General features: G+C 33.8%; 1 protein-coding gene across 3 annotated transcripts; it reads right to left on the reverse strand.

The window, feature by feature from the left end:
- Positions 1-6,899: 6,899 nt before the first annotated feature.
- Positions 6,900-12,472, reverse strand: LOC127861555 (DNA-directed RNA polymerase III subunit RPC9-like). 3 transcript variants are annotated; one of them, XM_052400165.1, is made up of 3 exons: positions 12,289-12,472; positions 10,506-10,646; positions 6,900-8,788 (listed from the first exon to the last, which is right to left on the reverse strand). In XM_052400165.1, exon 3 carries the CDS (start codon positions 8,775-8,777, stop codon positions 8,361-8,363), a length of 417 nt encoding a protein of 138 aa, XP_052256125.1. In that variant the 5' UTR covers positions 8,778-8,788; positions 10,506-10,646; positions 12,289-12,472; the 3' UTR covers positions 6,900-8,360. The 3 variants fall into 3 exon arrangements, with proteins under 3 accessions (XP_052256125.1, XP_052256124.1, XP_052256126.1); XM_052400164.1 differs by having other exon boundaries at positions 10,503-10,646; positions 12,289-12,471; XM_052400166.1 differs by lacking the exon at positions 12,289-12,472 and adding an exon at positions 12,059-12,077 and having other exon boundaries at positions 10,503-10,646.
- Positions 12,473-13,077: the final 605 nt, after the last annotated feature.

Raw genomic sequence — 13,077 nt, forward strand, 5'->3', positions numbered from 1 at the left:
GCATAGTGTAATTAAAGAGCGTGTCAAGTTTTGAATTTATATGCTGAAACGTAATGTTATAACCCACAAACGTTTTACTGTAACACCGTTTTTTAAGATAAGTGGTACAGAAAATACACGTTGAATACCTTTTTAAAGATATTTCTTGTTATATTTGATCGAGAATGTAACCCGCCTCCCAGTTTCGCTGAAAGGATCAAGTTCCCCACGGGTACTTCTTCCCCGTGCCCCCAATTTTTTTTTGTACCCTACATTTTTCGTACCCAATTTTTTTCGTACCCAATTTTTTTTCCTACCCAAATTTTTGCTCGTAATCAAATTTTTTTTCCTACCCAATTTTTTTCCTACCCAAATTTTTTTTGTAACCAAATCTTTTAACGTACTTAAATTCTATTGGCATAAGTTTTGTACCAAAAATGTTCGTACCCATGTTTTTCCTTCCCAACATTTTCGTACCCACATACACAATTGTGGTGATGTAGATAAACTTAAATAGATGCTTTTATATCAATCCTCTTCAAAAGCATCGTCACACCAGTACTGTCAGTACTTTGATTATTATATTGACGCTTATTAAAGTTATCGCTTTTCGCATATTTCATTTTAGTACGTTGAAGCGTGAAAATACATTAAACATTCCGTTCAATAACCCTGCGTGTTGCAAGACAAATCCCGTACTGTTACCACTAAACTTTAAACGTTAATATTTTATTAAAATACCAAATATTGAAAAAAGCGCCGAACGTTTATATTTTGATGGTATTGATCATTGGCATATGATTTGAGCGCTTTTTACCACTTTGAAACATGATCTTTATCATTGAAAATGGGAATTGAAGTGTTAATTCACCCCACCTGCAAAGTTTAGACCCCGCCCATTGGTTGGCAAAAAGAGGTGGAATTCATATAAGCGCATATTGGAAGGTTGACAAAATCATTGTTTTTAATGAAAATCATGCAAAATATCAAATAAAGTTTTACTAATTATGTCTGAATACAACATTTGCATGCATTTTTGAAACGATTATATTGTTGTTATTATTTGTTTTTACTTAAAACGAACTCGGGGTTAGAACACAATGTAAGAGCTCGGTATGTGGTTACGACAAAAATCTCCATACTTGGCACTTCTTTGCAACCTTTTTTTTTGTTTGGTTAAAAAATTCTCATAAATTGAACTTATTTCAGAATAAATTAAATTTAACAAACGAAAACAAATAATAGTGAAAACAAACAACAAATAGATCGATTTTTACACGCAACTGTAACGCCTGCCTTTTAATTGTTTACTTTGTTTTAATTCTTACAATTATGATTCATTAAATTACAATTTTTAATAACTGTTAAATTCATAAATGATAGATCGGGTATAGTTTCACTGTATGATAATACTATCATGCTTTAAACTCTCTGTGAGTGTGGGTAGTTTACATCAGTGGTCAGCATCTCTTCTGACCAGTGCTTATCTTTACCTGGATACTAAGAATAGAAGTGCTCTAATTTGATTGGATGTTTGTCTAGGCAGCTAACAATATATGCAAGATACACCTCAGAATAAGGGGGACTGGCACATTGTTGGCCTTTCCCTAAAGAACTCCCAAAACATCTGGGTACACAATAAACCAAACAGCTTGTTTCTCTAAACTGATCTGGCAAGTTAGTAATTCATTAACCCCAAACTTTCATTTAGTGGACTAACTCTATCATGGAGGTGAGTTTAATGTTCTAAGTTGAAATTTTACTAAGTAAAAGGGACTTAGTATTTTTCTCTAAATGAAAATAATTAGTGATTTTGTTTGTGTTTCACTAACTGGAAATGTTAAGTTAGTGAAGTTGGTTTAGTTCTATTAACTAAGAGGGAATATTAACTTAGTGATAACTAAGTAAAAGGGACTTAGCAATTTTTCTCTAAATGAAAATATTGAATTAGTGATTTTGTTTGTGTTTCACTAACTGGAAATGTTAAGTTAGTGAAGTTTGTTTAGTTCTTATAACAAAGTGAGATTATTAACTTAGTGATTACTAAGGCAAAGGGACTTAGTATTTTTCTCTAAATGAAAATAATTAGTGATTTTGTTTGTGTTTCACTAACTGGAAATGTTAAGTTAGTGAAGTTGGTTTAGTTCTATTAACTAAGAGGGAATATTAACTTAGTGATAACTAAGTAAAAGGGACTTAGTATTTTTTTTCTCAAGTGGAAATTTGAGTTAGTGGTTTAATAAAGAATAGGACTTAGTGAATTTGTGCAACAACAAGTTAGTGTTTTAATAAGTGATGAGTGAACATAGTGAATTTATTAAATGACAAATCTCAGCTAGTCTTTTAATCAAAGTGACTTCGTGTGTTGTGATTAATGCAAGTTATAAGTGATTTATCAAAGTTGAAGAAATGGATTTAAACTGTTTGTTTTCATTAACCGACTAACATTAGATGTAAGTGAACAATACTATGAAAGTGAGCTCTGAATTATATGTATAGTGAAAGTGAAGTTTGTGAGTGAATTTAATTATAGTGGTGATGGGTGTTTGTTTACCCTAGTGTTTTAAACAGGCATATGCCTCATACTGAACACAAACTGTTGAACCAGTTTAGACAAGAAAGTGTATAATTGTTTTTGAAACTTTGTCTCAATTATGATTAACTGTTGAACGTTTATGAACTGTATTTCTGTATGAATTGTTTGTATTGTTTGCATTATTGCGTATAAATGATGAATGTGTGGAAAGAATAAAAATAGTTTAGTCACATTGTTGTTGATTTTTCTTGTGCCTCAAGCTAGTCTCAGACGAGCCCCAGTAGCTTTCCCTGTCTAAATAAATTATAATTTGAATTATTAATTTAATTTTAATGTGATAGCCGGCATGACGGGTGAAACGCTTCACAACTTATTGTTCCTGATTTGAACCTTTATTTGTTTGAAAAAAAAACTTACCATGTTACACATTAAATAAATTCTCTTGATTAATTTAATTGTTTGTTTTAATTGTTCACACCAATGTTGCCACTCTTTGTTGCAGCATTTTTATCCCGGTGTTTTATTGTCCCCTACCGGTGAAACCGGAGGGGACTTATGGTTTGCACTTCTATGTCAGTCAGTCTGTTAGTCTGTCAGTCCGTCACACTTTTCTGGATCCTGCGATAACTTTAAACGTTCTTCATATTTTTTCATGAAACTTGAAACATGGATAGATGGCAATATGGAGAGTATGCACGCCATTTCATTTCGTTCCTACGTCAAAAATTATGGTTGCTATGGCAACAAATATTTAAAAAAATATTTTTTTTACTGACAATGGTGAAGTTTCACCGGTAGGGGACAATATTGCTTGGCAATCTCTTGTTGCACATTTGTTCATCACAACCCGATTGTCTCGTTATGATCGGATACTGTCCAGACAATTACAAAGAAAACAAAGTGTCATAAACCTAGGGACATATACTTGGGTCCCTGCATAAACCACATGTTGCAGCCTTGTGTCTGGTAATTAAACACAATTTATGATACCCCCATGTCATCCCACCTTGGCATATTATGCAGTCATTTTAGCCAAACTTTAAAGCCAAAATACTGAACAGTTGCTTGAATAAAATATTTAAACATTAAAAAAAATGAAGACATAGGAAATGGATTTACAGGAGCTAGTGTTTTTATATTAGCCAGTTTAACCATAAAAATACAATGTTTAATAACTATAAATAAATTTAAAATATTGTGCAAGTTAACTGTTACGCAACTGAGGTATTTAACTGGTACCGGCAAATGTAAACTCCGCTATTACGTGCATAGATTTCAAGTACGTTACTGCAGTGTACGAAACACCATCATGAAAACAAGCAATCACAATAGTGTTAACAATACTTGCGTTATATAAATTAAATATATAGATTTATTGATCATAAAATGATAGATTTTTATCACTCCTTATCACTAGTAAAGAGATTTCAATATGCACACATGCAGATAGTTAATTGGCATAATATGCAGAGTTCTTTTCCGTATGATTGCTAAAATTTATTAATATTGTCATTCAATGTAAAGGAAACGAAAATACATTCAATGGAAAAGAAAATCACCACAGCATTAGAAAAATTGTAATGTATTCCGCCTGTTAGGGCCTTGTTTTTTAATTGCAATGCTCTTTCGATCGCTGATGAAAAATATCACTTTCCACACCACTGTTCCATTTGTATGCTTAAAATTATTAATATTGTCATCCGATGGAAACGACACGAAAATTCATTCAATGGAAAAGAAAATGATACAATTTAACAATTATGTATTCCGCTTTTAGGCCTTTGTTTTACAATTGATTAAATGCACCTCGTACTCATTCGATCGCTGATGAACAACAACAATATCCACACCACTTGTAATTGTGATCAAATAAATATATGTTTCATTATTTTTAAAACATCATTCATAAATGTTTTACTATAAGAAAAGGCTTATTTAGTTGTTATGTTTTGTGGGATTTTCAGTATTTAGTCCCCCGATCACATTCTCTGATGAATTATACCGCTTCTTTATCAGTAGTATAAACCGAATATCAAAATTCCATTAGAAAAGAATACCTTATTAACAATTAGGTAAGTACAAACCTTTTCGTGCATATGTTCAGTCCAATTACATCGTTGAAAAAAAACCCATTTTCAAACAAGATCTCTGTTCTTGTTAACAATCGATACACTCGATAATCATCGCACACAAGGGAGATAATTAAAAACCGGCAATAACTGAAAGGGTCTATTTTCATGAAATTTGGTCTAAACATTTCTTTCCTTGATATGAGAGTTGAATTTGAAAATGGTTCCGGTCAGTTGAATAACATGGCTACCAGGGGGGGGGGGGGGGGGGGGGGGGCAGTTTTCTAATATTTATATAATAAAAAAGCTTTTGAACACTCTAGAAGTCACATTTTTTGCCCAATCATCAAACTTGGTGAAAAGATTGGTTTTATATATATCACATAGTTAATGCCATAATTATTGCCCTTAGATTGTCCAAATTTTCATGATATTATACAAAATCCTTTAAACACTCTAGAGGTCACAATTTTGCTTCAGATTTTATTAATCTTGTTCATAATATTTATTTTTGTAAGCAAAGTTTGATGTTTGGTAAGGGGGTCTGCTCAAAATATAGGTCACAAGGTCAAATCTTACAAAAACAAAATCACTCCATATGCCAGAGTTTTGGTTCAATAATGATGAAACTTGACCAGGATGTTTGTCTAGACAATATCTAGGTCAAGTTTGACGTTTGGTAAAGATTGAATGAACCGACTCCTTTCAGGTGAGCAAAATAGGGCCATTTTGGCCCTCTTGTCTAAGATATGACCTGGTGACCTAGTTTCTGGATGTACATCATCAACTTGACACCAAGATTTGAAACTTGGTCTAGATACATGTATTCTGCAGATGAACATTCTGACCATTTTCATCAATATTGAGTAATAAGTCTAGTTTAAGCAAGGTTTTTGTACTTTGTAACAATTGGGTAGACATGTTTAAAGAGTGGACGTTCTAGTTGATATACTTATTTTTATTTTAAGTTATAATGAGTGTAAATCATCATATTCCTGTCATCAAATATCATAGACAAATTTAACATGTCACTGGATAACCCCTACCAAGGTATTATCAGTTTTATTAGGATTTTTTGTTGTGTTAAACAGCATTTCAGTGAAATATAATGATCAGTTAAACCAATAAAAATTAATGTAAATTTTTTTATAAAAAAGAGCTGCGTTTGTGAAAAACAATGACAATAACTGCGCTTTGAAGCCCCTCAGCAGCTATTTTAAAGAAAAAAAGCCCCATAACTTAGCCTTAAATCAATGGACAAAAACAAACTCACCCTTCATCTGTTAGTCATGTTGGAAGACTCAAATACCAACAATCAGTTCAATATCTGAAAGCTTTGCTTAAAAAACATCCGGAAAAGGTTACTTAAGAGAAAATTTATACGTTCAAGGCACATAACTATGCCAAACATCAATGTACCGCAACAAATTGAACACTTCACCTGTAAGTCATGAAGGTACCAAAAATCAGCTCATTATCTGAAAGTGTTTGGTAAAAAAAAACCTCTGGAAAACAGTTATTATAGCAAAATGTCTAAGACTAAGTCCAAGGCCCATAACTTCGCCAAAAATTAACAGACTAGAGTGAATTTGACACTATATCTGTAGGTCATGTACACTCACATTCCAAAAATCAGCTAAATATCAAGCTTTGCGTAATATTCCTCTGAAAAACGGTGATTATAGTGAAAAGATTCAAGTCCGAACCTATAACTTCACCACAAATCAATGGACCGGAACGAATTTCACACTTAATCTGTAAGGCATGTACACATGTATGTAGACTCACATACGAAAAATCAGTTCAATATCTGAAAACCTTCCGTAAAAACATCCGGAAAACGATTATTGTAGAGAAAGTTTCTATCTCCACTTCTGTTATTATGGAGAACATTTCCACTTTTTTCTCAAAGCTCCATATTTTTACGTTCTATTAATAGAAGCTTCTAACTTGGATTATATCCCTATACAAAACTGACCTTGTACCTGCCAAATGATAAATAAAATTATCTCCCTTTAAAGCTTATTTCTTCCATTGGCACAATTTTTTATCAGTCCAAGGCCAGTATCTTCGTCAAAAATCAACAAAATGGAACAAATATTACACTTTATCTGTAGGTCACATACCAAAAGTTTACTCAATATCTAAAAGCTTTGAGTAAAAACCTCCGGAAAACGAAATGCCAGACAGACAGATTGACAGACGGATAGACAGTGTTACTGCTATATGCCGCCCTACCAAGAGGAATACAAATGTGTTTATTCTTGTTTTTCAATAAACACTTAGATTATTTAGACAAAAACTCAACAAATCTCTTCCATGATCATGTATGACATCAAGTAATCAGCAACAAGTCAGCAATACATTTTTCATATTAGTTTGCCTATTTACATAACAAATATTGTGAATTTTTCTTTCAAATGCCTTACAAAATGTCTATTCTATTTCCAAATGCAAATAAATAAACAATTTAAACTGAGTAATCCAAACCACAGTTAGTGTCCACTACAAAAATTGAAAATGTTGCAACATGGGATATCACTTTTACACAGAGATGTCATTGTGATAAGCACACAGTCCCTTAAGGGGCAATCTCACAGATAAGGGCTCTTAAACAGTCTTTTGTAAGCATACTTGTAATGTTCTTTTATACTTACTTGTGTTTATATTTTACTGATTGATAGGAAAGCACATTTCTTATGCTAATCTAAACTTTGGAAATCATTTTTTTTTTGAAAAACATCTACATGGTAGTAAAAGTATGACCTTCTAAATAGTGCTGCAATAATACGCCAAAAAGCGTATTGCAATATATTGTCAGCTCAAAAACCCGTATTGCAATATATCGCAATATATTGCTTACTTGTACCAAAATTATGACTCGCCAATTACCCGATAATCCCGTATATTCCAGTTTTAAAGCAAATTCTGGTAAATGTTTACTATAAAAATGCTCAAGAATAACACAAAACACAAACATTCACCAATTTTCTTACATATCAAATACATTTTGGCATTTGTTACTATTTAAAGATGTGATGAAATAACTTCCAATCGGGCGTTTTTTTTTCCCACTGAACACGCGTAAATCGCCTGACGTGATGTTCCCGTTTTATACAACACAAATACACCCACACTTTGCACGCGACGTTCTACATGTCTGTATAATTTTTGCGCGCTTTCACTTTTTATTGAGAAAAAGAATAAAGCACTTTTTTTATTGTCGCGTTAGCATTACATTTCGGTAGCATGTTTCCGAAATTCGGATTACAAATTTAATAATGCTCATTTCAGAATCGAAAGAAATATTTAGTTGTGCGTAATTAATTCAACGATAATTCGTTTAAAAGCATAGAATGAATGCTCCCATGTAACAACGCTACTCTGTATAATAGACTTTTTAGAATGCCATTTGTACGTAACAATTTATTTTTACAAAATACCGCTTTGTTTTGTTTACCTTGATATCATTATTTTGGATGGCTTTTCTGAACGAAATGTAGATGCATGTTTGTAAAATTTTCGTACCGATATGAAGAAAATCGTATCGCAATACAATATGCGGATTGCGTATTGCGATATATACCGATATACCGGTATATTGTTGCAGCACTACTTCTAAATATAACTTTCTTTTGTTAAAAAATAAATAAAATAGTCATATACAAATCAAACTAATTACAATAAGTAACCTCAAACAACAAACAGTTTTTATTCTACAGAATCTTATTATACAAATAATACTTTTTAAGTTCCAAATCTGTGATACTGTCCCTCTAATTTTCTTCATTTGTATTCTCCTCAGCCTCCATCTCCACCTGTTCCTCAGCTCCCGGCAATTGTTCACTGACGATATCGAGTAGCTGGTATATCTGGTCCTCAGTCAGTCGCTCCTCACTCTCTTCAACTATCAGCTGTATCTCTACAGCTGCCTTTGGACAGAGATTTAGGAGCTGTAATTTTTCTGCCTTGGTCAGTTTAAAAGGTTCTAATGCTTTCATAAAGTTTGCAATCACTTCCGGTGACTGTTTTGCGCAGGCGGTCTTCTCAAGGTACTGAACAATTTCGTATGAGACGGTTGCCAAGTTGGTGTGCATTTTCTTCTGTTTGTTGTGTCCTTTTTGAATGTCATTGAGCAGATTGAGAACCTCATAGTTGCTCAGCATCGCAGACTTCTCGTTTGTTACCTCCATAGCAAATAGATCTGCAAGCATAAATAAAACAAAATCCTGCATTCAATAAACTGAGATGATCCAAATATTAGCCTTGTCAGTATTGACAGGTTGGCTTTATAAAATAAGTTCAAAGGTATGTAAATATCAAGGGTGTATTGAGGTGAAGTGATGTGAGTGGGCAGAATGTTGAATGGAAGCAATAAAGCTTTTTAGTAAAGCAGTATAGGTAGATACCATAGATAACATAACATCGCTGTCGTTCGCAAACCTTGTAGCTTCAAAATTTTCAAATGTTTTTGGGGTCTTTTCTGAAAATATGAAGCCTAGCGCGTTTTGGGCTATATCTCGTAGCTCTATGCCAATCAGGGCTATATCTCGTAGCTCTATGCCAATCAGAGCCCTTGAAAAAGCCACACGACGAAATGTTGTAGCTTGATTGTTGGCTTTTTTGTCTGGCGAAAAGTTGTAGCGATTATTGCCACGTCATCTTGATACGTCATTTTGTTTGGACAAATTTGACAAAAACGTTTTTATATTTGCAGCTAGAAGGTCTCATATCAGGATGAATTGTCGTACCTCATAAAAATGACAAAAATGTGGTGACAAAATATTGTAGCTAACATTTCGGAATATCAGTATGACTTATTAATATGACTTACGTGTCTACAGCTTATACCATATTTTGAAGCTTCATTTGTTTGGTATTTTTACAGAATTTCACTTTCTAAAACATCGTTATAAAAAAATGTGACGTTTTTTCTTTCTCCTGAAAAGTTGGCACTTTTTAGGTACGAGGTTTGAGAACGACAGCGACGATAAATAGATTACATCAATCCAAGTAGAAAAGCTTTGCAGCAAGTGGTATACCATAATTGATTTTAGATGTAAAACTCATTTCATTTTGGGTTGACCATGAATTTTTACCTATCGCAGTAGTCAAAGTCCAAAATAGGTCAATGTCAAGGTCAGAATCAATAAAAATCATAAAGACATAATCCATGCAAATCACATGGCTTTGTACAAAGCATTACGGGTGTTTATAGGAAACTTTTTGCAGTGGGATGAAAAATATAAATAAAATTTTACTGTCTGCATTAGTGTAAGTCCACAAGAGGGTCAATTTTGTTGTAAAAATTGGGCAAGTATGGATGTGTTGATAGCGTGAAAGTGGAACATCATTGCAAGCATTAAAAGCTTTTCAAGAAGAATTATTGATGTTATACAAAACACATCTTTTTGGGTTGCCTTGTACAGATCATTTATCCCTTCGACCATAAAAAGTTTCAAAGTAACGCTTTTTTAATTGTTATATATATTATATCATAATCATATTTATATTTAAGGGAGTTGAAGTGAAATACTAAAATAAAACATCAAGTGGATGGACAATCTTTCAGCACAAGCAGGGCCCTCGTTTTGCCATTTTTGGGGCCGAATTTCCTCCCTTAAAATAATATACTTTTTTCCCATATTTCAGTTAAAAATTCCCCCCTTTATTTTTTTTATAGTTTTTTTCACTTGTATACCTATGTCGCTAGCTGGTATAGTGCTATTTACCTTTGATAAAATGTATATTTATGTAAATTACATTAAAATATAGCAATTTTAAGTGTTGAATGGTTGCTGACAATATCTTCTAAAATTCCCTCTTTTAAGAGCCCCGGCCCCAATCCCCCAAAGTGTAGCAAGGGCCCTGGCACAAGTGTAATTTTTGAAAGGAATGTAAGTAATGTTCAATACTACCACAGTATCAGTCTCCTATTGGTGCTATTGTTGTTGCTGTGCTGCTGCCTCCTTTGCCAACTGGTCGTTGAGGTAGCGCACCCCTGCAAACCTGCCAGCAACAATTGTGTACACCCAGGCCAGAACCACAACAGCAAAGAGCAACTGAAGTACACAGATTTTACATGTAAGCCTTGCACTGGGAAAATGTGGTCTTATACAAGTGAAAAGTTTTATTCCCAGATTAGCCTGTGCAGTCCACACAGGGACGACACCTTCAAAATAAATGGATCTTCGCAAAAAAGAGACTTCCTTTAAATGCAAACATTCCATACAAGTTGAGAGTGTTTTCCCTGATTAACCTGTGTGGACCGCACAGGCTAATCTGGGAAGACATTTATGAACATGCATTAGGCCCTGTTTTTCCAGAGCACTGCTGTGCCATATATTTATAGCACAATTAAAATAGAAAGTGTAAATAAAGATAAACTAAATATGCATAGAGTATCACTTAACATAATTTAAGTATAAGACAATAAAATTCAATACAATTCAATATAAACAAGACAAGGTAAATAAACATACGCCTACCGTGTGTATGTGTTGATATATATGATAAAATAATGTATAATAGATGTTACTTTGAAAAGTACAAAAGGGGCATAATCCAGCCACAAATTTGGTCAAACTTATAAATCTTGGTAGGTTAATTGTATTCAAGACCCTAAAACCATTGTTAAGGTATGGTTTTTTCTTCAATATCATATGTGGAACAATTGATATGGAGCAGTTGTATGCAGTTTAAACCAGATTTTTCTAGGTAAAAAAAAGGAAAAAATTCTGCTAAATTGCAGGCCAGAGTTATGGAGGTTGGTCCGTATGTCTATGAAGTTAACAAGAAATACTTAAAGTAGAAACACTGATAAAACAAATGTTTTGTGCATTATTAAATAAATGATTAACCCTCATGTTTGCATTACGCAGACAAAGATGCTGTCAGCGATACACAAAAATGGGTCAGTAGTATAACTTGGACCAGTGCTCCAGCTAGGCCTAAATCAAAGGGCGCCGCGCCCTGCCCTCCCGAACCTCCGCCCTGCCCCCCCGAACCTCCACCCTGCCCCCCCCCCCCCCCTCAAAAAAAAAAAAAAAAAAATTTTTTTTTTTTTTTTTTTTCATATGATAATTCCTAAATCTCTTATTACATTGTAATTAGTTTAATCCTCATTGTAGACATTATATTTGAATGGTTTAATAATAATGGAAATAATACAATTATTTATAACATATAAATGAACATGCAATAGAAAGCATTCCAGAAACACCCGCGCGCTCGAACTTGCCCTTTTCACAAAAAACTGCGCGTCGAAAGTGCCCTTTTCACAAAATTCTGCGCGTCGAAAGTGCCCTTTTGACAAAAAAGCCCACCTGCCCTTTTCAAATCCTAGCTGGAGCACTGTTGGACTATGCCAAATAGCCCAGCTAAAATCATGTCACAAAATTGTGATAAATTCCCATCATAAACAGATGCAGAGCTTTATTGAAATTTTTCAAAATCGAGCATATCAGTATCACACCTGAAATAGATCTCAACTTGAGAATCATGATGCCATTAAATAATTCCACATGTTTTGTCAGTGTAAAGTTTTAACATTATTACATTTCATATGACAAAAAAAGAAACGTGAACATGTCATTCGAAGGTACCAAATTCGTTTATCTATCTCAAACTTAGTTGATGACAAAATGTGTTGCAACATGTTGCCCAATGACTGATGGTGCGCGTTTAAGTTTAGCTTCAACTTACAAAGTTAAGAATCCAGGCAACAGTTTTCTTGCTGAATATATACATTATTTACACAGATATTTTGTTAAGTGTGTTGCGATGAGTAAGAAAGCTTAAAAGCTCACTACAATCATTTTATTTCGGAATCAACAAACTTTTCGGATATTCAACCCAAAGATCGTATATTGTAACAAACAATAATAGACCCGAAAGGTAATATCCGACAAATATTTACGGTTAGAAAACATTAACTTATAAATGCTCTCGCATGTTTCTACATGTATTGTTTACTTGAATAATGCATTATTAAAACATTGCAACTCATTCGCACATCCTTACTTAAAAATGAAGAGGCGTGTCTGGAGAAAATAATTTGCTGCGTCGCTCGCAGTCGTGCTTCCGCAATGGGACTTTAGAGACCATCCGACGCACCGAGCTTTCTCGTCGTTAACTTACAGATGGCTCCGTTTCGACAAATACTGCTTTATAAAATCTAAAAAATACCTATTTTGAAGAGTTGTATCAGTTAGCAAAACGTTTTGTACAGTTTAAAAAAGATTACATATGCCACTGCGTTCAAAATCCGTCCAATGAAAAGGAAACATATTTCACAAGATTGATGTACAGACCAGAATGAGGTCGGTCCAGTCAGCCAGGCTGAGAAAATACTCACCTTACATGTCCTTGACTGTTTAAGCGATACACTGACTTCGGTAAGATGAAGGCTCAAGAACGGACGAAGCGTCAGATTTATAAAGGAGGTGCCCGTTACTACATTTGTCAAAACGTCCGGCCGGTGGATTATGTGGA

This window comes from Dreissena polymorpha, chromosome 16, assembly GCF_020536995.1.
Source record: "Dreissena polymorpha isolate Duluth1 chromosome 16, UMN_Dpol_1.0, whole genome shotgun sequence".
In the NCBI taxonomy this organism is placed as follows: Eukaryota; Metazoa; Mollusca; class Bivalvia; order Myida; family Dreissenidae; genus Dreissena; species Dreissena polymorpha.